Source organism: Pongo pygmaeus, chromosome 16, assembly GCF_028885625.2.
Source record: "Pongo pygmaeus isolate AG05252 chromosome 16, NHGRI_mPonPyg2-v2.0_pri, whole genome shotgun sequence".
Classification (NCBI taxonomy): Eukaryota; Metazoa; Chordata; class Mammalia; order Primates; family Hominidae; genus Pongo; species Pongo pygmaeus.
The window spans coordinates 37,745,805-37,773,165 of NC_072389.2; the positions used below are offsets into that span (position 1 = coordinate 37,745,805).

Genomic DNA, 27,361 nt, shown 5'->3' on the forward strand with positions numbered 1-27,361 from the left:
CCTCTCCAACGGGAGCGGAAAATGTGATTTGCTGTGCATTCCAGGCGCAGTTCCCTGGGGTGACCTCTCCCAGCCGGCCCGGGCGGGGGGAGCAGACAAAGAGGCGAGGCGGGCGGAGAGGGGACCCCGCGGGGAAGCAGGAGGGGTGCGGGGGGCGGGGGCAGTACCGGGAAAGGGGGCGGATAGCGGGTCTGGCGGCGGCGGCGGCGCCTGGCCAATGGAGAGGCGCGGCCCAGGGCGCCGCGCTCCGCCGCCGGCATTTAAACGGGAGACGGCGCGATGCCTGGCACTCGGTGCGCCTTCCGCGGACCGGGCGACCCAGTGCACGGCCGCTGCGTCACTCTCGGTCTCGCTGACCCCGCGCCGAGCCCCGGCGGCTCTGGCCGCGGCCGCACTCAGCGCCACGCGTCGAAAGCGCAGGCCCCGAGGACCCGTCGCACTGACAGGTGAGCGCGGACGCACCCGGCAGGGGTGTGAGTGGGGTGGGGGGAAGAGGGCCGCAAACCAACCGCAGGACCCGCTCAGTTCCACGCGCGGCAGCCCTCCGTGCGCGCAGGCCCGGCTGCGCTGTTCGCGGGGGTGAATCGTGAAGAACCATCGCGGGGTCCTTCCTGCTGAGGCCGCGGACACCGTGACCTCGCTGCTCTGGGTCTGCAGGGAAACGTAGGAAAAAAGATTGTCAGGAGCGGGCAGGATGACCCCCACATCCCGTTTCCACCTCCCGGAGGCCCCCGAACACCCTCCTGGTGCTGGTGGCAGCAGCGCCTGGCAGACGCGCCCGCTTAGCGAGGGCGCGAAGTCCAGGCCGCCAGAGCGCAGGAGCATCGGGACCTGCGAGTCGGCCGCTGACTGCGCGGCGAGTTGCCTTGAGAGGGTCCCGTGTGCTTGAGGCGCCGCGCTGGGTCTGGGGGCGTCTTGGGGCGCTCATTGGAGTCCGCGGGTTGGAGCATCCGGAGAATCCATGGTGTGTGCATTTGCCCATCTCCGAGGTGAGATGGAGACTGGCAAGGGCAGAGCCGCTGTGTTCAGCCACAGCGGAAAACCGAACGGTGGGTAACCCGACAGCAGGGGTGCGGCGCGCGGCCGTGGCCGCGGGGTCCAGCGAACCCGCAGTGCTCACAAGGCACACACCACATGCGCTCGCGGACTGGTCACGCACTCGCGGGCGCTCGCTTCTGTACTCCAGCCTCTTCCCGGCCCCGCGCACGCCCGGGCTGAATGGTAGACGTTCTGGCGCCGGGCAGCGGCCACCGGATGGTTCCCACTTCCGCGCGCACCCCTTAAACTGTATTCTAGAGGCTCCAGCCTCGCGTCGCTGCGCCTCACTAGCTCCTGAGGACTAGGGACTGGCGGCTGAGGCGGGTTGGCGGCTGCAACGAGCTGGGCGTCTTTCGTTCTCTCTCGCTGCCCGGCTGGCTCCGCTGGCCCCTCCACAGCTTGCGGAGCAAGGCCATAGTAGGGGAGTGGGAAGTACATTGGGGCTGTCACCTCCTTGCTGGCCGGAGTTATTTGTAGACTACAGGCTCCGGAAGAAGAGACGCGCCACCGCCGTCGCTTGGCATTGCCTTCAGATCTCAGCTCCTCCTTGGGGGCGCCCCAGCTTGGCATTTATTTGCCTGCGCCAGGCTCTGGCGACGGTCCCCGGGCCAGGCGGGGAGGGACGGACGGCAGGTGACCAGCCTCTGCTGTGAAGAAATTCCTGCGCGCCCGGAGCTGTCCCTAATGCGCTCCCGGGTCGAACCCGTCTATTGCCTTCCCCTCCTCGACTGACTCCGAATCTCAGCTCTTATAGACAGAAATACAGCCTCAGCGTTAGGGGTTAAAATCTCCTCTTGAACGGTCCGAGGGCAGAGAGGTGACCACCGATAGGTAATTGGATCTCCTGCTGGAAAGAGCAAATCTGAGCGGTGTGCGCGTCTGTTTATGTTCCCCTTCGAGATGGTGCCAGGACATGAACTGATTAAAACAATCTATTGTGTTAAGTGGGTCACTAGGGTTTTAAGCTGTCCCAGGGACCCCAGAGTAGTGGCTTCCTTCTGGCTGTACACACAAGTTAAATAAATAGCGTAGAAGAGGTTAAGATAACCCCATTCTAGGGTGAGGAGTCCTCTTTCATCCCTAGGGCTTCCCCCTCCCCTTTTCTCTTTTTTTGGAAGGAGGGGGAGCATGAGAGTCTTGAGGGGGGATGTACTTTTCAAAGCAAGGAGGGAAAGATCTTAAGAAAACTATATATTCTCACTGCCCCCCAAGCCAAGTCTACAACAGTAGGTGATTTGATTACTATCTCTGGATAAATGGCACTGTCAAATTGTTAATGTTAACTATTTAAGGGATTTTTAGCAGGGTACTGGCAGTATGTGTGCGTGTGTGTGTGTTTAACCTCCAGGTCATTGTAGGAATTAGAGTCTTTTGTAAACTTTGTAATTTCACAGGTTTCCTATTTTCTTAAAAGTTCATTTTTAGTGAAATGTTTTGGTAACCCACGCTCTGCAGGAAATCCAGGTTGGCTAATGCGGTCTTTATGTGAGTAGTTACACAGGGAAGAATAAAAACCTATGATGTCCCACGTCTCTGAATGAGGGCTGCCTACTCTGTCTTTGAAACTAAGCCGAAGATGCCTTCAGTCTTAATGGTCAAGTATTAAAAGTGATAAAATGCGGAGAAATTTCATGCCACAGACACCTCCCCCAAGAACTGCTTGTTGACAGCAAAGCTGTGGAGCATGTTCCACACGAGAGAGAGTAAAGGACAGCCAGGAAATATAAACCTTTTATGTAAAGGAAAGGCAGGTGGGGGACAGTGGTTAGGGGAGGTGACTGCAGCCTCTAACCAAAAGGCAACCATCAGGCAAGTGCTACCAGCCCGTGTCTTAGATCTGCAAGGAATTTTCTTTAGTTTTAACATATGCTCTTAGAAATTCAGAGTACAACAGGAACTCCTGGGACAAGAGAAATCTTTTTATTCACATGTGAACATGAAGATACAAAATAATTATTTTATTTATAGCACTCTTCAAATTGTATTGCATTAGAAAACATATCCATTGACCCACTGTTAAGGACAGCACTGGGTGTCAACAGGACAGTGGTTAAGGACCTGTGTTTGGGACTAGATAGAATTGGGTTAAAACCGCTGGCTGGGCCGGGCGCAGTGGCTCACACCGGTAATCCCAGCACTTTGGGAGGCCAAGGAGGACGGATCACCTGAGGTCGGGAGTTCGAGACCAGCCTGACCAATATGGAAAAATCCCGTCTCTACTAAAAATACAAAATTAGCCAGGCATGGTGGTGCATGCCTGTAATCCCAGCTACTTGGGAGGCTGAGGCAGGAGAATTGCTTGAACCCGGGAGGCGGAGGTTGTGGTGAGCCCAGATAGCGCCATTGCATTCCAGCCTGGGCAACACGAGTGAAAACTCCATCAAAAAAACAAACAAAACCAAACAACAAAAAAACGCTGGCTCTCCCACTTATGAGCTGTGTGGCCTTGGACAAATTTCTAACTTTTCTGAGTGTAGATTCCCTGATTGGTAAAAGGAAGATGATATTATCTACCTCATATTTTGTTATGAAAAATAAATGATAAAATTGGGTCAGAATTCAGCATAATGCCTGGCACAGTAAGGACTTCAAAATAAAAGGTAACTCTTATTATTAGTAATGGTGTTAGGAAAAGTAGTAATGTTATACAGAACCAGGATATATCACAGGGTAGTTCTGAAATTAAATCCTGAATCCTGGCCGGCTGAAGTGGCTCACGTTTGTAATCCTAGCACTTTCGGAGACTGAGGCAGGCGGATCACGAGGTCAGGAGTTTGAGACCAGCCTGGCCAACACAGTGAAACCCCATCTCTACTAAAAATACAAAAATTAGCTGGGTATGGTGGCAGGTGCCTGTAATCTCAGCTACTTGGGGGGCTGAGGCAGGAGAATCACTTGAGCCCAGGAGGCGGAGGTTGCACTCCAGCCAGTGCACTCCAGCCTGGGTGACATCTCTTAAAAAAAAAATCCTGAATCCCACACTACGCAGTGACTAACACATCTTTCACTACAGAACAGGACCTGTAACTTGGCCGTCTCTCAGCAGTGCTGCTCAGTGAACGTTTAATATTTATTACTTTCTAACTCGTTTCTTGTTGACCTCAAGAATTGTGTATAGTCATTAACTTTCCTAAGAAAATCTTTGACAAACATAGAGCTCCTGAGATATTTCACAACCAGGTGGTCTCCTCCCTGCCCTGTGCGATGTTGGACCCCAGCCTAATTTAGCCGAGCTGGTCTTCAGACTTGAGAGGCTGTTTAGGGTTCTTACAACACAAAGGGGATGAGACTTTATCCTCTACCTGTGTGCCAACAAGGGATTCTTATCTCCTTGGTGCAACTTGTCTGAAAAACAAAGTCAACACGATTATCTTTTTAAAAGTTGAAGATCAAATTAAAAATAAGCTATAGTTTTCCCAAAGATTTAGACCTGAGAAAAAGGAACAGAGCCTTCTAAAACCTGGCCTCCACTTACAGCATTTGTAGTCACTTCCACTGTTTCTTATGCTGAGAGAATAATTTGATGTCATGCCTATTGAATGTCTTTCTAAAGCTTGATTCATCAGGAGGAACTGACCAGAAGTCCATGCACAGACATTTGGCTTTCACTGTAATTCCTACTCAAAACTCCCTTTCACTGATTATGAGCAGGTTGCTTAGCTAAAATGAGAAATACAGCAAGAAGAGTGATGGAAAGAGCTGGCTTAAACTTTCCCAAAGACATCATGAACGCTGGGAACAGGTCATACATATGCCATTTTTATTTCTCAGTCCTCAGAATTAGAATATTGTGTTCCTAGAGGCTTTGTGAAAATTGGAATACATTGCCATGACCTGCACAGGATAGAGGTGGTTAATATGGCTTATCTTGCTTGTAGATGTTTATTCTTGATCCCTAAGGGAAACTGGAAGGAAAGCATGCTGTAAAGAGGACCTGCTTTGAGAGTATGTGTCTTCTGGGACAAGTGGAATGATAGAGAGGATAGAGGCAAAGAGAAAAAAAGGTGGAGATGGGGTGAGACTTGCTGGTGGACAGTTGCAAAGAAAACTCATGATGAGAATAACATCACATTTCTTGAAGAAGCTGAACTGCATTGATGGGAAGTTGAGGCAGAGTTTGAAAAGAAGATATACTGTCTGCAAAAAAGAATCAACGGAGATGTTAGATATCTTGATGCACCCTGAGTCTATGAGATGCAGCTTAATTTAATTTAATGATATGAGTAGGCCATTTCATAAGTGGTGGAAATTACCATAAAGTGTTTGCAGCTAATGATGGCGCATGAATGATGTCATAGGAACCTAAGTCTGGATGAGCTATGGATTGAATTTTTACTATGAAACACCCTTCTACATGTTGCTGTGGAGAAGAATTGTCCTCAAGAAATGTACATCTTCTGCATTTCCTCTACATCTCTGATATTTACAAAGTGCACATTATTTGGTGATACTACAACTGGGATTTCAAGTGCACATCATTCCTATTTCCTTCACTGAAGAATCAAGAGCAGTCTGGGGGTGGGGAGAGCTTGAGTGATTGACAAGGATGTGGCAGAGCCCTGGTTCCACTATGAATTATAGTTCTTACTCTGCTTACTGTCACTCATGTAGAGCAGCTAGTGTGCCTCAGAGCACTGCTGTTCTCTGAGAAGCTGAGGTCTCGATTGACATTCTTGAAGTAGGTGTTTACTTCTCTCTGAATAAACAAAGGATGACAACTCAGACATCTTACCATAAGTACTAAAGATTTTTGAAGAATAGGCTTTTAAAAAATGAAAAAACATTTCACTTTCCATAGCTAATAAATCTTATTTTGAGGAAAATGTACTTTTCTTTAAAGAAAAAAAAAAAAAAAAGCCTGTCTGTGACTCTAGACCCTTTGGCTTAGAAGGTAGACACACTCCCGTAGAAACAGAAAGTCTGTCCAAATTAAAACTGAAAACCACAGTTGACTAATTTTGAGTTTATAGCTCTGCTGTTGGCTTCTGCCATAGTATTAATTTCAGTGGCTTCAATTAGAAAATGAAACCCATAGCATTCCATATGAGAACAGGTAAAAAGTCAGGGACATTTGGAGTTTTCCAAGAAAAAGAAAGACAAGTCTTAGGAAGCTCTCTAGGATGGAAGGAATTTGCCACACTGAGAGTCAGACATCCAAAGGATAGCAATTGGCTCTTCTGCTCATGGGCACTGGTGAAGGCATTTTAAAATGCGAAGAACGGTAACTCTGTAAATCAATGATGTTCTTCATAATCATGCATTTACCAAATTTTTATAAGCACCTGCCTTGTGCCAGGCACTGAGGGTAAGGTGATGAATAAGCCCTCATCAACTCTCAGACTAGATATTTACTCAATAACAGATGTGAAAATGCCAAGAAGGAAAAGTTGAGTATAAAGAAAGCCTTAAGTTGGTTCAGAGAAATAAAATTGCATTTTTCGGATAGATGTTTATGGAATCGGCCTTATGAGGTAAACCTGTCCTATGCAGTCAACATACATTCCTAGTTAGTCTCAGATTGGCCTCTGTGATGACAAACTCAGAGGGTCCTGGTCTAGGAGGGGTGAATTTTTCTGGAGGCCATTTTCAGGAGGTATGGAGGAAGATTGGGGCATAGGCCTGGGGCCATCTAGTGTACTCCTCCTCTGAAATGGGGAGCAACTGAATTGTGTTATATTTTATTTTAGATCTTTGTCCAAATTGAATACCAGAAATTCGTGAAACCTTCTCAAATTCACAATATATTTTGAGACCAGGAGAAGGCTCCTTGAGGAATTGCCACACTGTCTTATCCTAGTCTCTGGAAAAATTCAGTCCTGTATTATAACTGGACTTTTCTCATAAGTACTTTTTTTTTCTTTTTCTTTTTATCATACTTTAAGTTCTGGGGTACATGTGCAGAACGTGCAGGTTTGTTACATAGGTATACACATGCCATGGTGGTTTGCTGCACCCATCAACCCATCATCTACATTAGGTATTTCTCCTAATGCTACCCCTCCCCTAGCCCCCCACCCCCCGACAGGCCCCAGTGTTTGATGTTCCCGTCCCTGTGTCCATGTGTTCTCATTGTTCAACTCCTACTTATGAGTGAGAGCATGCGGTGTTTGGTTTTCTGTTCCTGTGTTAGTTTGCTGAGAATGATGGTTTTTGGCTTCATCCATGTCCCTGCAAAGGACATGAACCCATCCTTTTTATGGCTGCATAGTATTCCATGGTGTATATGTGCCACATTTTCTTAATTCAGTCTATCATTGATGAGCACTTGGGTTGGCTCCAAGTCTTTGCTATTGTGAATAGTACTGCAATAAACATGTGTGCATGTGTCTTTATATTAGAATGATTTATAATCCTTTAGGTCTATACCCAGTAATAGGATTGCTGGGTCAAATGGTATTTCTGGTTCTAGATCCTTGAGGAATTGCTACACTGTCTTCCACAATGGTTGAACTAATTTACACTCCCACCAACAGTGTAAAAGCGTTCCTATTTCTCCACATCCTGTCCAACATCTGTTGTTTCCTGACTTTTTAATGATCGCCATTCTAACTGGCGTGAAATGGTATCTCATTGTGGTTTTGATTTGCATTTCTCTAATGGACCACCGATGATGAGCTTTTTTTCATATGTTTGCTGGCCCCATAAATGTCTTCTTTTGAGAAGTGTCTGTTCATATCCTTTGCCCACTTTTTGATAGGGTTGTTTGCTTTCTCCTTGTAAATTTGTTTGAGTTCCTGGTAGATTCTGGATATTAGCCCTTTGTCAGATGGATAGATTGCAAAAATTTTCTCCCATTTTGTAGGTTGCCTGTTCACTCTGATGGTAATTTCTTTTGCCATGCAGAAGCTCTTTAGTTTAATTAGATCCAATTTGTCAGTTTTGGCTTTTGTTGCCATTGCTTTCGGTGTTTTAGTCATGAAGTCTTTGCCCATGCCTGTGTCCTGAATGGTATTGCCCAGGTTTTCTTCTAGGATTTTTATGGTTTTAGGTCTTAACATTTAAGTCTTTAATCCATCTTGAATTAATTTTTGTATAAGGTGTAAGGAAAGGGTCCAGTTTCAGTTTTCTACTTATAGCTAGCCAGTTTTCCCAACACTATTTATTAAATAGGGAATCCTTTCCCCATTGCTTGTTTTTGTCAGGTTTGTCAAAGATCAGACGGTTGTAGATGTGTGGTGTTATTTCTGAGGCCTCTGTTCTGTTCCATTGGTCTATATATTTGCTTTGGTACCAGTACCATGCTGCTTTGGTTACTGTAGCCTTGTCGTACAGTTTGAAGTCAGGTAGCATTATGCCTCCAGCTTTGTTCTTTTTGCTTAGGATTGTCTTGGCTATACGGGCTCTTTTTTGGTTCTATATGAAATTTAGTTTTTTCATAGACATCTATAGAACTCTCCACCCCAAATCAACAGAATATACATTCTTCTCAGCACCACATCACACTTATTCTAAAATTGACCACATAATTAGAAGTAAAACGCTCCTCAGCAAATGCAAAAAACAGAAATCCTAACAGTCTCTCAGACCACGTGCAATCAAATTAGAACTCAGGATTAAGAAACTTACTGAAAACCACACAACTACATGGAAACTGAACAACCTGCTCCTGAATGACTACTGGGTAAATAACACAATTAAGGCAGAAATAAATAAGTTCTTTGAAACAAATGAGAACAGAGACACAAGATACCAGAATCTCTGGGACACAGCTAAAGCAGTGTTTAGAGGGAAATTTCTAGCACTAAATGCCCACAGGAGAAAGCGGGAAAGATCTAAAATCGACACCCTAACATCACAATTAAAAGAACTAGAGAAACAAGAGCAAACAAATTCAAAAGCTAGCAGAAGACAAGAAATAACTAAGATCAGAGCAGAACTGAAGGAGATAGAGACACAAAAAACCCTTCAAAAAATCAATGAATCCAGGAACGGTTTTTTTTTTTTTTTGAAAAGATTAACAAAATAGACCACTAGCCAAACTAATAAAGAAGAAAAGAGAGAAGAATCAAATAGACACAATAAAAAAATGATCAAGGGGGTATCACCACTGATCCCACAGAAATACAAACTACCATCAGAGAATACTATAAACACCTCTACCCAAGTAAACTAGAAAATCGAGAAGAAATGGATACATTCCTGGACGCATACACCCTCCCCAGACTAAACCAGGAAGAAGTTGAATCCTGAATAGACCAATAGCAAGTTCTGAAATTGAGGCAGTAATTAGTAGCCTACCAACCAAAAAAAGCCCAAGACCAGATGGATTCACAGCCGAAGTCTACCAGAGGTACAAAGAGGAGCTGGTACCATTCCTTCTGAAACTGTTCCAAACAATAGAAAAAGGACTCCTCCCCAACTCATTTTATGAGGCCAGCATCATCCTGATACCAAAACCTGGCAGAGACACAACATAAAAAAGGAAATTCAGGCCAATATCCCTGATGAACATCGATGTGAAAATCCTCAATAAAATACTGGCTAATAGAATCCAGCAGCACATCAAAAAGCTTACCCGCCACGATCAAGTTGGCTTCAACCCTGGGATGCAAGGCTGGTTCAACATACGCAAATCAATAAACGTAATCAATCACATAAACAGAACCAACGACAAAAACCACATGATTATCTCAATAGATGCAGAAAAGGCCTTCGATAAAATTCAACACCCCTTCATGCTAAAAACTCTCAATAAACTAGGTATTGATGAAACATATCTCAAATAATAAGAGTTATTTATGACAAACCCACAGCCAGTATCATACTGAATGGGCAAAAGCTGGAAGCATTCCCTTTGAAAACCTCCACAAGGATGCCTTCTCTCACCACTCTTATTCAACATACTATTGGAAGTTCTGGCCAGGGCAATCAGGCAAGACAGATAAGTAAAGGGTATTAAAGTAGGAAGAGAGGAAGTCAAATTATCTCTGTTTGCAGATGACATGATTGTATATTTAGAAAACCCCATCATCTCAGCCCAAAATCTCCTTAAGCTGGTAAGCAACTTCAGCAAAGTCTCAGGATACAAAATCAATGTGCAAAAATCACAAGCATTCCTATACACCAATAACAGACAAACAGCCAAATCATGAGTGAACTCCCATTCACAAGTGCTACAAAGAGAATAAAATACCTAGGAATCCAACTTACAAGGGATGTGAAGGACCTCTTCAAGGAGAATTGCAAACCACTGCTCAAGGTAATAAGAGAGGACAAAAACAAATGGAAAAACATTCCATGCTCATGGATAGGAAGAATCAATATTGTGAAAATGGCTATATTGCCCAAAGTAATTTATAGATTCAATGCCATCCCCATCAAGCTACCATTGACTTCTCTCACAGAATTAGAAAAAACTACTTTAAATTTCATATGGAACCAAAAAAAGAGCCCATATAATCAAGACAATCCTAAGCAAAAAGAACAAAGCTGGAAGCATCATGCTACCTAACTTCAAACTATACTACAAGGCTACAGTAACAAAAACAGCATAGTATAGTATAAGTGCTTTTTTTAAAAAGACAAAGTAATTTTTTTGTTGTTGGGGTAAAACAAAAGCTCTGTATAAAGAGCAGGGATGTTGTAACATAAACTGACCAAAGGTGGAAAACCTACAGTTGGAGCAGAAGCTGAATGTCACATTATCAGCTCCAAACTTATACTGGTCTAAAAGTACTAGGTTAATGTTGGAAAGATGGTGCCATTTAAAGATATCTTAAATTCAATATTTAATTATTTTAATTTGACATTATCCTAGGGTTGAATGGTGTTTACTTACCATGTGCTGTTCATTAGAAAATCTAGATCCTCACTGCCTTTGTGCAAGGTAATTGCTCTAATAATACCAACTTGTCCAGTTTTGGTGGGAGAAATAATAAGGTTACTGTTAAGTTGCACCTAGTGGTTATTATGTGTAATACTGGTATTCCAAAGAGAGAAGGAAAATGGGTGCTTACACAGCTGTGTTCTTGGTTCAGAAAACCATAAGAGTGGGACAGGAGAACCTTCAGGATTCAGGTCCGATTGTTGTGATGGCCGCAGGAGGGAGGCTGTGAATTTGAAACTGCATCCATTGAAAAGAAAGTCCCTCCACCTTTTAATAATTCTCTCCATGCCCCATGGCAGCAAGTGCTTATAGGCCTTGCTACTCAAAGCTAAATAAAAAGGCAGACCTGTTGAATCAGAATCTGCGTCTTAACAGTATCCCCAGATAATTGTCCGCACTTTCAAGTGTAAGAAGCACTGTCCCAGGAGGAGAATCTTTTTAGTCTGAGGCTTCTCTCTTGCACTCTCCTTTTTAAAAATATGCTACTCCTTCTCCACCTCCCCCTGTTCTTCGGCCTTTTCTGTCTGCCTTTACTACCTCCCCTGAACGCACAACTTGTAGAAGAGTTGCCCTTTCTCTGAATTGGATTCTTCACTTCATTCATTCTTTTCTCTGTCTATGGTTTCCTATTTTTTGTTGGTTTTCCCTCACCTCACCTCCTTGTTATTTTTTGCCGTTGTTCACATGTCACTGCCCTTTCAGACCCATATCTAGCTTCAGACCTATCCACAGTAAGTCATTGCCACTAATTTATTCAACATGCCCATGCCATTTATTAATGTAAATATTTGCACATACTTGTTCTATCATGCCCATTTTTCTACCTTTTAAAATGTATATACACAGACACATGTGAGTGACATATTTCACTATTTAAAAGGTAGAAAAATGTATATCGTGGTACAAAGAATGATACATTGAGTATCTGTGCCCAGTTTCAAGATGAGAATAAGTGAGAGGTGAAGCCTCATGAGTCACGTCACCTACACGCTACTGTCTTTCATTCCATCTGCAGTACTGCCACATGTTTGGTTAGTTCTCCAATTGCTCTCACATTGACATCGAGTTGGATCTGAACAACCTACCTGGGGAGATGAAGTATTGGTATCTTTGCTTTAATGGAGTCATTTATTGAGAGACAAAGTGACATCCTTAAGATCAGATAGCAAGTTACTGCACCAGGATCTCGACCTTTCCTGTTTTGTTGTTTTCCACCTTTCCTGTTTTGTTGTTTTTGCTCTGTCAAATGCCTTCTGGTCTCCATGAATCTCTCCTTCCACATATGATAAAAATGCAAAGTCTCATGAGCATTCACAGCTCAGGAAGCCTCAGGCTAGTTGGGGAGAAAGGACTGGACGTTTCTGGAGGAATGAAGTCCTCTGGGCAGAGAGGTTAATTCATCTTGCTGTAAAACAAAATAGAAAATAAGTGCCTCTCAAAAGGTGCAAAGGTCATATGGCATTAACATAGTAGGAGCTTACTAAATATTATCAAACACAAGAATGAATATAGTTAAGTGAACGTAATACAAAGTCAAATGTGATTGGTGCCAGAGGCCAGGAAGAAGTTCCTGTGAGAATATGTGCAGAGAAGAGCCAGGCCCTGGCTGAGTTTAAACCTTGACTTAGTCACTGTGGGACTCTTGGGGATCATAGTACCTAATTCATACAGGTACTGTGAGAAGTAAATGGAATGTTTTACGTAAGTGTTTAACAAGTGCGTTTAAATGCTAGGTGCTATTATTAATTTTTAAATTAACTTTGCCATGTTTTGTGTCTTCCCCTCTCTGTGCTTCCTTCCTTTAGTATGAGCCGCACAGCCTACACGGTGGGAGCCCTGCTTCTCCTCTTGGGGACCCTGCTGCCGGCTGCTGAAGGGAAAAAGAAAGGGTCCCAAGGTGCCATCCCCCCGCCAGACAAGGCCCAGCACAACGACTCAGAGCAGACTCAGTCGCCCCAGCAGCCTGGCTCCAGGAACCGGGGGCGGGGCCAAGGGCGGGGCACTGCCATGCCCGGGGAGGAGGTGCTGGAGTCCAGCCAAGAGGCCCTGCATGTGACGGAGCGCAAATACCTGAAGCGAGACTGGTGCAAAACCCAGCCGCTTAAGCAGACCATCCACGAGGAAGGCTGCAACAGTCGCACCATCATCAACCGCTTCTGTTACGGCCAGTGCAACTCCTTCTACATCCCCAGGCACATCCGGAAGGAGGAAGGTTCCTTTCAGTCCTGCTCCTTCTGCAAGCCCAAGAAATTCACTACCATGATGGTCACACTCAACTGCCCTGAACTACAGCCACCTACCAAGAAGAAGAGAGTCACACGTGTGAAGCAGTGTCGTTGCATATCCATCGATTTGGATTAAGCCAAATCCAGGTGCACCCAGCCTGTCCTAGGAATGCAGCCCCAGGAAGTCCCAGACCTAAAACAACCAGATTCTTACTTGGCTTAAACCTAGAGGCCAGAAGAACCCCCAGCTGCCTCCTGGCAGGAGCCTGCTTGTGCGTAGTTCGTGTGCATGAGTGTGGATGGGTGCCTGTGGGTGTTTTTAGACACCAGAGGAAACACAGTCTCTGCTAGAGAGCACTCCCTATTTTGTAAACATATCTGCTTTAATGGGGATGTACCAGCAACCCACCTCACCCCGGCTCACATCTAAAGGGGCGGGGCCGTGGTCTGGTTCTGCCTTTGTGTTTTTGTGCCCTCCTGGGGACCAGAATCTCCCTTCGGAATGAATGTTCATGGAAGAGGCTCCTCTGAGGGCAAGAGACCTGTTTTAGTGCTGCATTCGACATGGAAAAGTCCTTTTAACCCGTGCTCGCATCCTCCTTTCCTCCTCCTCCTCACAGTCCATCTCTTCTTAAGTTGTCAGTGACTATGTCAGTCTAATCTCTTGTTTGCCAAGGTTTCTAAATTAATTCACTTAAGCATGATGCAAATGTTTTTCATTTCGTGAAGACCCTCCAGACTCCGGGAGAGGCTGGTGTGGGCAAGGACAAGCAGGATAGTGGAGTGAGAAAGGGAGGGTGGAGGGTGAGGCCAAATCGGGCCCAGCAAAAGTCAGTAGGGACATTGCAGAAGCTTGAAAGGCCAATACCAGAACACAGTGAGGCTGATGCTTCTGAGAAAGTCTTTTCCTAGTATTTAACAGAACCCAAGTGAACAGAGGAGAAATGAGATTGCCAGAAAGTGATTAGCTTTGGCTGTCGCTGCGATCTGCTCAAACCTAACACCAAACTGAAAACATAAATATTGACCACTCCTATGTTCAGACCCAAGCAAGTTAGCTAAACCAAACCAACCCCTTTGCTTTGTCCCTCAGGTGGAAAAGGGAGGTAGTTTAGAGCTCTCTGCATAGGGGTGGGAATTAAACAAAAACCTCAGAGGCTGAAATTCCTAATACCTTTCCTTTTTCGTGGTTATAGTCAGCTCATTTCCAGTTCACTCTTTCCCATAATGCTTCTGAGATCCACTAACTTGATTGATAAAGATTCTGCCTCTGCTGAGTGTACCTGACTGTAGTCTAAGATGAGAGAGTTTAGGGACTACTCTGTTTTAGCAAGAGGTATTTTGTGGGTCTTTTTGTTTAATGATTGTCAGGAGATTGGGCTAAAGAGAAGAAGAGGAGAGTAAGGAAATAAAAGGAAATTGCCTCTGGCTAGAGAGTAGTTAGGTGTTAATACCTGGTAGAGATATAAGGGATATGACCTCCCTTTCTTTATGTGCTCACTGAGGATCTGAGGGGACCCTGTTAGGAGAGCACAGCATCATGGTGTATTAGCTGTTCATCTGCTACTGGTTGGATGGACGTAACATTGTAACTATTCAGTATCTACTGGTAGGCACTGTCCTCTGATTAAACTTGGCCTACTGGCAATGGCTACTTAGGATTTATCTAAGAGCCAAAGTGCAGGGTGGGTGAACCTTATTGTACTTCGGATTTGGTTAACCTGTTTTCTTCAAGCCTGAGGTTTTATGTACAAACTCCCTGAATACTCTTTTTGCCTTGTATCTTCTCAGCCTCCTAGCCAAGTCCTATGTAATATGGAAAACAAACGCTGCAGGCTTGAGATTCAGTTGCCGATCAAGGCTCTGGCATTCAGAGAACCCTTGCAACTCGAGAAGCTGTTTTCATTTCGTTTTTGTTTTGATCCAGTGCTCTCCCATCTAACAACTAAACAGGAGCCATTTCAAGGCGGGAGATATTTTAAACACCCAAAATGTTGGGTCTAATTTTCAAACTTTTAAACTCACTACTGATGATTCTCACACTAGGCGAATTTGTCCAAACACATAGTGTGTGTGTTTTGTATACACTGTATGACCCCGCCCCAAATCTTTGTGTTGTCCACATTCTCCAACAGTAAAGCACAGAGTGGATTTAATTAAGCACACAAATGCTAAGGCAGAATTTTGAGGGTAGGAGAGAGGAAAAGGGAAAGAAGCTGAAAATGTAAAACCACACCAGAGAGGAAAAATGACATTCAGAACCAGCAAACGCTGAATTTCTCTTGTTGTTTTAACTCTGCCACAAGCATGCAATTTTATTAACAGAGATGACTTAAGTTGGCAGCAGTAATCTTCTTTTAGGAGCTTGTACCACAGTCTTGCATATAAGTGCAGATTTGGCTCAAGTAAAGAGAATTTCCTCAACACTAACTTCACTGGGATAGTCAGCAGCGTAACTACCCTAAAAGCACATCACTAGCCAAAGAGGGAAATATCTGTTCTTCTTACTGTGCCTGTATTAAGACTAGTACAAATGTGGTGTGTCTTCCAACTTTCATTGAAGATGCCATATCTGTAACATATTTTATTCGAGTCACTGATGATGTAATGATATATTTTTTCATTTATTATAGTAGAATATTTTTATGGCAAGATATTTGTGGTCTTGATCGTACCTATTAAAATAATGCCAAACACCAAATATGAATTTTATGATGTACACTTTGTGCTTGGCATTAAAAGAAAAAAAAACACACATCCTGGAAGTCTGTAAGTTGTTTTTTGTTACTGTAGTTCTTCAAAGTTAAGAGTGTAAGTGAAAAATCTGGAGGAGAGGATAATTTCCACTGTGTGGAATGTGAATAGTTAAATGAAAAGTTATGGTTATTTAATGTAATTATTAATTCAAATCCTTTGGTCACTGTGATTTCAAGCATGTTTTCTTTTTCTCCTTTATATGACTTTCTCTGAGTTGGGCAAAGAAGAAGCTGGCACACCGTATGTTGTTAGAGTCTTTTATCCGGTTAGGGGGAAATAAAATCTTGACCCAGCTGAACGTGTGTTCCTGAGTCAGTGCCTGAATCATTATTTTTTAAATTGAATGTTCCTTAAAGGTTAACATTTCTGAAGCAATTTTAAGAAAGACTTTAAATGTTATTTTGGAAGACTTATGATGCATGTATACAAACAAATAGCAGATAATGATGAATAGTTCACACATAAAGTCCTTTTAAGGAGAAAATCTAAAATGAAAAGTGGATAAACAGAACATTTATCAGTGACCAGTTAATGCCTAAGAGTGAAAGTAGTTCTATTGATTTGTCGTTCCTCAAGATATTTAATATCAACTGCATTATGTATTATGTCTGCTTTAATCATTTAAAAACAGCAAAGAATTATATAGACTATGATTGAGGTACCTTGCTGTGTAGGAGGATGAAAGGGGAGCTGATAGTCTCAAAAAACTAATTTGGCTTCAAGTTTCATGAATCTGTAACTAGAATTTAATTTTCATCCCAATAATGTTCTATATAGCCTTTGCTAAAGAGCAACTAATAAATTAAACCTATTCTTTCTGTGTGTGTGAGCGTGCGTTTGTGTTTGGTAGTGTTCCTAGGGCAGAGATGGAGCAGGGATGCGCTTATCATGGGAAGGGAGGTAGAAAAGAGAATTGGATCGCCTGTGATCTTCAGTGGAATTTATTCCTTTTGTCTAGGCCTTTCAGACCCTGCTTGATTTCCGTAGGACACTTCAGGTCATGGCAAGGGAGAGCTGGTCTGCAATTGGAAGTACCAGCCTCTTCCCTAGAGCACAACTAGAAGGAAGAACTATAGAGTGTTATAAGGGAGGCCCTGAGATGGAAGGGCCATCACACTGAAATGATAACTTCATTTCAGGGTGTTTCAGGGGAAAAGCAGGAGAAAGATTTGGGGCTCAGTAGAAGGAAAAGCTTCCTAATGATAAGAATGATTGGCAACACCATGAGGTACCTTTAAAAGATAGTGAACTCCTGTCCTTGGAAATATTAAACCACAGGCTAGATATCATTTAATAGGGATGTGAGGTAGAGTAAGTCACTGCCCTTGGTGTGCAGTTGTGAACCTGTCAATTTCTGAGGTCCCTTTCTACTCAGATATAATACAAGATTTCTATTAGGTACGGGTGCTCTGATGATAATGAAAATCCCAGCAACTGTGTATGGGATGGTTACGCCAGACACTGTGCTAAGGATTTTCTTTGAATTGTTTCTCACTCAATCTTCACGGTACCTCAGTGAGATAGGCACCATTATCACTGCTAGAAAGCAGTGAACTTATATGGTCTTACTGTGGCACTGGGTCCTTAAACACTATGCAAAACTGTGAGCAACTTTTATCAGTTTGTTCTTTTAAGAACATAAGACAGCACTCTAAAAATAGTTCTAACTAGATAGTTCACATCTAGCGATTAAGGCCACCCTGAGATTATAGTTGCATCATCAGGAACCCAAGATCCGAAGCATTCAGTCAAAGCCTCTTGGCCACCTCTCTTTTTGTTATGGCCTTGTTGGACTTGGAGGGGGAGAATGGAAGCAAGTACCAAGGAGACAGTGTTCTCAGAAAAGCCACACCCATTAGAAAAATACAAGGCCTGAAAGGTGTGAGTGGGACTTGACATGGAAGAGCGTTTCAAGCTTAAGAAAAAAAAAAAGAGTGTGGGAGGATGTCAGCAACAGTGCTTGAGGTTCCCTGGTCCCCCAAAGAGTCTCTCCTCCATAAAACCAGTGAGAATCTGACAAAAATAGATTCAACTTCTTATAGCTCTGGAAATTAACTGAAGACTTATAGCAATTTGCAGAGCATTTATTCAAGAAAAAGACTAAATCTCTGTGAGCACTGATATTGTAACTTGCACTATTCTCATCTCCCCCTCTCCAGCTCCACAATAGCTTTGAAACCAACAGCCTGCAATTACCGTGAAAACCTAGCAGTCTGGCAGCCACTGAAGGTGACAGAATGGAGTTGGAGTTCTTTCAAAGTCCCATTCCTAGACAATTGTCATTATTTGACCTGTTTGGCAGGCCCTGAAAGCTCCACTTGCAAGGCTATATTTGACCTGACTGGAAGCTTCCCAGGGTGAAAAACTTTGTCAAAACAACTAGAGGCAATTGATTCTCTTTGTGGCTGCCTGGGGCAATGTATAACAGTTGGGGAAAGCAATTGGCTAAATAAAAAGCCTAAAAGGAGAAGCTGGAAAAAGAGATTTTCATAGGGACTTTGAAAAGCTCCAAAGTGTTATTGACAATCTAGACTGCCAAATGCATAAATAGGACTCCATCCATGCCCAGGACTGTGCAGATGCTCAGGAAAGACCCAAGGAAGCCTTAAGCTCTCAGTTCAAGCTGATCTTGAGGCTCTGCACAAGCCATAAGTAAAGGGAATGCAGAGTTGTCAATTGCCTGGCGGAGTGTTGAGTGTGCCTCAGCATTCACACAGAGCTCCTTGGCAGAGACTGGTTGAATTATTGATTCCAAGTGTTTGAGGAAATCCGTGTACAACTATTAGATGACCACTAACCAAGCAGAGACTTCAGTGTCCACACACAACAAAAAATACAGACTTTACAGAATTAGTTCAGAAAAGTCATTAAACAAAGAAAGAAACAGCAACAAACCCTGGGGAAATGACAGTACGATCAAACCATGCATGGCCCTGCCTGCATGTGGGAATCCTCATCCAAGTCATACTTTCTAAACATCATAAAAAGCCCAAACCAGTCTCCTTTCCTGGCTCTCTCAAGTCATTTTCAGACCAGGTTAGGAGATGTGAGCTGCTCTCTACAAAAAGCCTCATGTGAGTAATAAATGTTTCATACTCTCTTGGGGTGTGTGTAACATCATCAGTCTCAGCATCTAAACCAAATTTTGGTGACATTTCATCTTGTTTATGCAGGTGTCCACCACGCCTATAAATAAACTACTGAAACTGATTCAAGAAAAAATAAAAATCTGAATAGAGCTATCACAAGTAAAGAGATTAAAGAAGCAATCAAATAACTTCCCAGAAAGAAAAGCCCAATATAGGATGTCTTAACTGATTAATATTAACAAATATTTAAAGAAGAATTGGTACAAATTCTTCACAAACTCTTCCAGAAATAGAAGAGGAGGAAACACTTTCCACCTTATCTTCTATAACTAGTATTACCTTGATACCAAATTCTGACAAATACATCAAAATAAAACCATAAACCAATATCTCTTTTAAATGTAAATGCAAAAATATTCAACAAAATGCTAGATAACTGGGTCCAACAACATATGGAAAGGATTATATACCTTGACCAAGTAGGATTTGCCCCAGGAATGCAAGATTGATTTAACCATCAGTGTAATGCGTCATATTAATAGAATAAAGACAGAAACCACACAATCATCTCGATACACGCAGAAAAATCATTTGGCAAAATTCAACACCCCTTTGTAATAAAATCACTCAACACACTAGGAAGAGAAGGGAACTTCTTCAACCTAACACATGGCATCTATGAAAAACCCACAGCTGGCTGGGTGTGGTGGCTCAAGCCTGTAATCCCAGCACTTTGGGAGGCCGAGCCAGGCGGATCACCTGAGGTCAGGAGTTTGAGACCAACCTGACCAACATGGAGAAACCCTGTCTGTACTAAAAATACAAAAAATTAGCCAGGCGTGGTGGCAAATGCCTGTAATCCCAGCTGCTTGGGAGGCTGAGGCAGGAGAATTGGTTGAACCCAGGAGGTGGAGGTTGTGGTGAGCTGAGATCACTCCACTGTACTCCAGCCTGGGCAACAAGAACAAAACTCTGTCTCAAAAAAAGAAAAGAAAAACCCACAGCTTACATCATACTTAAAGGTGAAAGACCTAAAGCTTTCCCCCAAGAGGAACTAACAGGATATCTGCTGTCACTATTTTTATTCAATATTATACTGGAGGTTCTACCTAGGGTAATTAGGCAAAAAAAAAAAAAAAAAGGAAAAGAAAAGAAAAAAAAAGTCATCCAGATTGGAAAAGAAATAAAATGATTTCAATTTTAAGATGATATAATATTGTATGTAGAAATCCTAAGGAATTTACAAAAGAACTATTAGAGCTAATACATGATTTCAGCAAGGTTGTAGGATACGAGATCAATATACAGATATAAATTGTATTCTACACACTTGTAATGAAGAATCTGAAAATAAAATAAAGAAAATAACACCCTTTGAATAGTATCAAAAAGAATAAAGTACATAGAAAAAATATAACAAAGGAAGTGCAAGACTGGTATATTGAAAACAATAAAACATTGTTAAAAAATTTAAAATCATCAGAATAAATGGAAATAAAACCTGTGCTCCTGGATGAAAAAAATTAACATTGCTGTACAGATTCAATACAATTCTTATCAAAATCCCAGGTGGCTTAAGAAATTGACAAGTTAATCCTAAAATTCATAAGAAATCGAAACGGACCCAGAATAGCCAAAATAATCTTTAAAAAGATTTTTAAAAGCTGGAGAACTCACACTTCCTGATTTCAAAACATACACCAGGCTGGGCACGGTAGTTCATGCCCATAATCCCAGCACTTTGGGAAGTTGAGGCAGAAGGATTGCTTGAGCTCAGGAGTTTGAGACTAGCCTGGACAATATAGTGAGACCTTGTCTCTACTAAAAATTTAAAAAGGAATTAGCCAGGTGTGGTAACATGCACCTGTTGTCCCAGCTACTTAGGAGGCTGAGGCATGAGGATCACTTGAGCCCAGAAGATTGTACCACTGCCCTCCAGCCTACATGACAGAGTGAGTCTCTGTCTCAAAAACAAAACAAACAACAAAAATACTGAAATCTTTCCCCATACAGGAACTAACAGGATATCTGCTGTCACTATTTTTATTCAATATTGTTCTGGAGGTTCTAGCTAGGGCAATTAGGCAAAAAAAGGAAAAAGAAGTCATCCAGATTAGAAAAGAAATAAAATAATTTCAATTTTCAGATGACATAATATTGTATGTAGAAATCCTAAGGAATTTACAAAAGAACTGCTACCCTGTAAGAATTGTTGTAAGGCAAACACCCTTGTAATTACCATTAGGGGAAGAAATTTTTCCATGCTTCACAGAAACTCTCCTTATACCCTGCCTGAATTTTAATCTTTTTCTGTACCAGTATAGTTATAATTCTCCTAAAGCTTAAAGTAATTACCTCCTTGTTTATATTTATAGTTTCATCATTGACGTGTGCATTCCTAAACTCAACACCTTAGTCTGGTTGCAAACAGTTTAAATGAGAAAAGATAAGTCCTGAATTAAGGCAGCAGCCCTAAACCTTTTTCTGTAATCCTGATAGTGATTACCACCTAGGGGATTATACATGTTTGCTTCTTCCTCTGGCACCAACAAGTTTACTGAGCAGAAGTTTAAAATAATTGGATAATGGGGCAGGTGACATCAGCAAGATGTTGTATTAGCAAATGCTGGATCCTTCTTCAATCCACAAACACACCTATTCTGCAAAAATTCATGGTTAAATTCCTCTGTGAGGAATCCAGAAACTAAAAGGCTCCTGCACTCCCAGCAAATGCAAAAGCCAGACTCACCAAAGCTGGTAGAGAGATTTGAGATACCACCTTGTCCGAATCCCTAACCCCGGCACAGTGCCATATAGTCAGCAAGAGACTCCCTAGCACTCAGTTTCTCCCAGGTGAGAGGAGTTGGTTCACATATCCAGGACCTCCAACTTTTCTGAGGAGATTCCCCAGAGGACTGGCTTCTAACTTGTCGGTCTTGGAGCTCTGACAGAATTGGTACTATCTAGCCACCTGGGGAAGGACAGAGACAGAGGTTTAGACCAGTAGATGACATGGCACCCTGCCCTCTACTGCCTCACCTCTTGGCTCAGCACAGAGAGGACAAAAATCATGGCTGCCTACTTTTCCCTGGAGAAGGAATGATTTGTTAAAGACCCCCAAATCGCTGGGCAGACTTATTGGTGGGGGTCTTCTCCTCTGAGGCCCACCTGTGAAGATTGGGACAGGTGGCTGCTTTGTCTAATGTGCAGACACCAACACAAAGAGTCAAGGAAAATGAATAATCATACATATATGTTCCAAACCAAAGAGCAAGATAAATCTCTGGAAACTGAGCTAATGAAATAAAGTTATGTGATTTACCTGACAGAGAATTCAGAATAGCTCTCATAAAGATTTTCACCAGAGTCAAGAGAACAATGCATGAAAAAAGTTAAGAATTTTGACAAGAGATAGAGTATATTTAAAAGTACCAAAAAGAAATGGAGCTGAAGAACACAATAACTGAACTGAAAAATATTATGACAGGACATCAACAGGAGACAAGATTAATCAAAAGAAAGAATCAATGAACTTGAAGACAGGTCATTGGAAGTAATTCAGTTAGAGGAGAAATTAAAATGAAAAAGAATGAAAAACGCCTAAGGGTCTTATGGGCAGCATCAAGCTGAACAATTTACTCATTACTGGTGTCACAGAAGAAAAGAGAGAAAAGAACTGAGAACGTATTCAAAGAAATAATGGCTGAAAACTTCCCAAATCTGAGGAAGAAAATGAACATTCTGATCCAAGAAGCCCAAAGGTCATAAAAAAGTGATCCCAAAGCCTATGGGCATATTATAACTTGTCATCCTAGAGAAAGAAAAATATCTTTCTCCCAGCCTCCATATTCAAATCTTAAGGAAAATTCTTATGGGCTTAGCTTGAGTTTCAAGTTCATTTCTAAAATCAATCATGGTGGCCAAATGGAATGAGCATTCTGATTTGCCAACGTGGTCTCATGTTACCCCTGTGCCTAGAAAGGAAACAGGAGATGAAAAGCATGGTGATAAGAAGACTGGATGGCACCACATGGGATGGGGGAAAGTAGTTAAAAAAAAATAGTTGTAAGGAAAAGAGATACAAGGAGTCAAAAATAACAAATATCTACTTAAAAGCCTTTTCCACATTTAATGTTTTTGGTTCACTGTGGTGTAGTAATAAATGTCTATACTTAAGGGGTTAGTATTGACATTTAAAATGAAATTTAAAATGAATGGTCTGGAAGGCAAGGAAGCTCATTTCCAACAGATTCATGCTACATTGTTTAGTGACAAATAAGGGGAACAGAACAGAGAAAGTGATTTCAGCCGTAAATATAGGAGATAATAAAATCCTTTAGTAAACAGTATCTAAGCCTTGTTTTTATGATATTGGGGAACAGTAACAAATCAAAGTACTGTAGTCTTCAGTATACAGACCTTTCACTTTCTTAGTTTATTCCAGGGTCTTTTATTCTTTTTGCTGCTATTGCAAATAGCATTGTTTTCCTAATTTTTGTTTAAGATAGTTCATTGTTGGTATAGAAATGCCATTGATTTTTGTATGTTGATTTTGTATCCTCTAACTTTACTGAATTTATTAGTTTGAACAGTTTTTTGATGGAGTCTTTAGGGTTTTCTATGTATAAGATTATGTCATCTGCAAACAGCAACAATTTTACCCTTTGTTTTCAATGTGAGCGTCTTTTATTTATTTTTCTTGCCTAATTGCTTTAGCTAGGACTTCCAGCACTAAATCGAATAGAAGTGATGAGAGTGGGCATGTATGCCTTGTTTCTGGTCTTAAAGAAAAAGATTTTAGTTTTCCATTATTGAGTATAATGTTAGTTATGGGTTTTTAAAAATATATATGGCCTTATTAGGTTGAGGTACTTTCCCTCTATTCTTAGTTTACTGAATGTTTTTCTCATGAAAGTGTGTTAAATTTTGTCAAATACTTTTTTACATCCCTCAAATGTATGTAATTTTTATCCTTTATTCTGTTAGTGGATTATCACATTAACTAATTTTCATATCTTGAAGCATACTTGCATCCTAGGGATAAATCCCACTTGGTCATAGTCTTTGATCCTTTTAATATAATGTTAAATTTGGTTTGCCAGTATTTTGTTGAGGATTTTTGCATCTATATATTCATCAAGGATATTGGGCTGTAATTTTCTTTTCTTGTGGTGTCTTTGTCTGGCTTTTGTATAAAGGTAATTCTGGCTTCATAAAATAAGTTAGAAAGTGTTCTCTCTTCTTTGATTTTTTTGGAAGAGTTTGAGAATAATTGGCATTAGTTTTGTTAAATGTTTGGTTGAATTCACTAGCGAAATGCTCTAGTCCTGGGATTTTCTTTACTGGGAGCTTTTTGATTACTTGTTCAATCTTTACACTAGTCATAGGTCTGTCCAGTCTTTGTATTTCTTCATGATTTAGTTATCATGTATTCATGCGTTGTAAGACTTAATATTCTTAAAATGCCCATATTACCCAAAGTGATCTGTAGATTCAACGCAATCCCCATCAAAAATCCCAATGGCATTTTTATTTACAGTAATAGAATAATTCTAAAATTCATCTGAAGCCACAAAAGACAATGAATAAACAAATCAATCTTGAAAAAGAAGAACAAAGCTGGAGGCATTATACTTCCTGATTTCAAAATATCCTGCGAAGGTACAGTAATCAAAATGGTATGTTACCAGCATAAAGACAAACATACAGACCAATAGAACAGAATAGAGAGCTCAGCAACAAATCCGTGAATATACAGTCAACTGACATTTGGCAAGGGTGCTAAGCATACTCAATGGGAGAAATGATAATCTCTTCAACAAATGGTGTTGGGAAAACTGAATATCCACAGGCAAAAGAATAAAATTGGACCCTATCTTAACCAAAAATCAACTCAAAATGGATTATTTAAATGTAAGACTTGAAACAGTAAAACTCCTAGAAGTAAACAGAAGAGAAAGTTTCATGACATTGCCCTTGGCAATGATTTCATGTACATAACAACAAAAGCACAGGTAATAAAAACAAAAATAGACAAATGGGACTACCTCAAATTAAAATGTTTCTGCACAGCAAACAACCAACTGAATGAAAAGGCAATCTATGGAAGAGAAGACATAGGGGTGACATGAGACCACTTTGGCAAATCAGAATGCTCATTCCATTTGGCCACCATGATTGGTTTTAGAAATGGACTTGAAACTCAAAGAAAGCCCATAAGATATTCCTTAAGATTTGAATATAGAGGCTGGAAGAAAGATTTTTTTCTTTCTCTAGGATGACAAGTTATAATAAGCCTGTAGGCCAATATCTGCTGGCAGCCACCTTTCCCAGGTATATGGATGAAACTATCTGAAGGATGAAGCCTCCATACACAGAAAATCAGAGCTGTAAAGGGAAGAGGATATCTTGATGAATTTTTTTCTTGGATTGAGCCATGCCTGAAATCAAGCCAACTTTTGAAGTATCCTATAGTACTTATATATTGCTTGGTAACAAATTATGCCAAAATTTAGTAGCTTAAAACAACAAACATCTATTATCTCATGCATTTCTGATATAGATATAGGAGTGACTAATCTGGGTGGTTCTGGGTCAAAATCTCTGGTGAGTGTGTAGACAAGGTGTCAGTAGGGGGCTGCAATTATCTAAAGGCTTGCCTGGGGCTGGAGACTCACTTTCAATGTGATGTACTCGTGTGGCTGTTTGTTGGAGGCCAAATGTGCTAGGCAAAGCCTCATGCACATTTCTCTGTAAGGAAACAAAGCTGGCTTACGTGGGGGCAGGATTTTTTTTTTTTCCAGTTGTTCTTCAAAATGAAGTTTCCCGCTCCAAGTCCCAGCCAGATATGTGAAAAAAAATCCTTGCAGAATAAGCCTATTAGCAGTTCTGCAAGGATTTTTAGGAACCCCATTAGCAAGTTCCTCAGTTCCTCACCATGTGAACCTCTCTTCACGACTTGGTAACTGGCTTCCTCTAGAGTGACTAATCCAAGAGACAGCAAGGATTGACAGCCATGACAGCACAGTGCCTTTCATGACTTACTCTCCAAAGTTACAAACCTTTACTTTTGCTTTATCTTATTTGTTAGAGCAAGTCACTAAGTTTGCCCAAATCTAAGATGAGGGTATTTGGGCTTCACTTCTTGAATGGAGAAGCACCCAAAAATCTGTGGCCTTTTTTTTTTTTAATTACACTCTCAGTTACATGAATCAATAAATTCCATTTTTGGCTTAGCTTCTATTGGGTTTCTATCACTTGCAACCAAAGCGCCCTAACCAGTATCTACATCCAAGTCATTAAGAAAGTTTCAGACAGGGCCGGGCGCGGTGGCTCACACCTGTAATCCCAGCACTTTGGGAGGCCGAGGCAGGTGGATCATGAGGTCAGGGGATCGAGACCATCCTGGCTAACACGGTGAAACCCCATCTCTACTAAAAATACAAAAAATTAGCCGGGCGTGGCGGCGGGCGCCTGTAGTCCCAGCTACTCGGGAGGCTGAGGCAGGGGAATGGCATGAACCCGGGAGGCAGAGCTTGCAGTGAGCCGAGATCACACCACTGAACTCCAGCCTGGGCGACAGAGTGAGACTCCGCTTCAAAAAAAAAAAAAAAAAGAAAGTTTCAGATATTATTGTTTATTGCTTTTAATCTAGTGAATTCATAAATCGTCACTTAACTCAAGCAAAACAATGTTACTCTCTTTGTACATTGTACAGATGCAGGATAACACTGCATAACTGGTTCTATAGACGCAGGACCTTAGCATATAGCAGAGATAACTTATCTTCCAGCAGATCCAGAACTCCGTTTTGTAGACAGAAATGAATGATCTGTGCCACAGAAGGAGCTGTTGCACTATTCATTCCCGTTTCCTCCCATTCACTCTCCACATCTCCAATCCTGGCATTGTCTGCTTTGTTATTGTTAAAAACTTGATTTTGTAGATTGCTTTAAAATAAAAACAAAATGTACTTTGACATACATCATTTTGTTTGGTTCTCATTAATTTTGAGAGAAAGGCAAGATAGATATTTAAATGACCCCTATTTTAGTGGTAAACAAGCTGAAATTAGATAAATAAAATGATTTGCATAATGCCTCATGAGTGATTTGCTTTCTTTTAAATACTTTAGGAGAATGTTTGGGGATTAAGTCTCAAGATAATAAGGGCAAGTCAGAAAATACAACTTATCTTTCTTTTCTTTTCAAAATTTTTTTGAGAGAAGGATATAATGCGTGGAGTTCAGAAAACCCATAATTTGTATAGCATTGATGTAGCCCATTCACAATCTAGGATTTTTGATATACGTGAGCAGTCATGGTGGAGTGGGTCAGACCAGGCATGGCTCAGCTTTGTACTTCAGGCCACACTGTTCAATCTGTTCACTTGATCCACATGCTAGGATGTGAGAATTTTTCTCTTAC

General features: G+C 41.7%; 1 protein-coding gene across 1 annotated transcript; it reads left to right on the forward strand.

Moving 5' to 3' along the window:
* The first annotated feature begins 151 nt into the window (after window positions 1–151).
* GREM1 (gremlin 1, DAN family BMP antagonist) lies at window positions 152–16,664 on the forward strand. The gene is made up of 2 exons (XM_054450473.2): window positions 152–446; window positions 12,670–16,664. Exons 1-2 carry the CDS (start codon window positions 280–282, stop codon window positions 13,223–13,225), a joined length of 723 nt encoding a protein of 240 aa, XP_054306448.2. The 5' UTR covers window positions 152–279; the 3' UTR covers window positions 13,226–16,664.
* The last annotated feature ends 10,697 nt before the right edge of the window (window positions 16,665–27,361 follow it).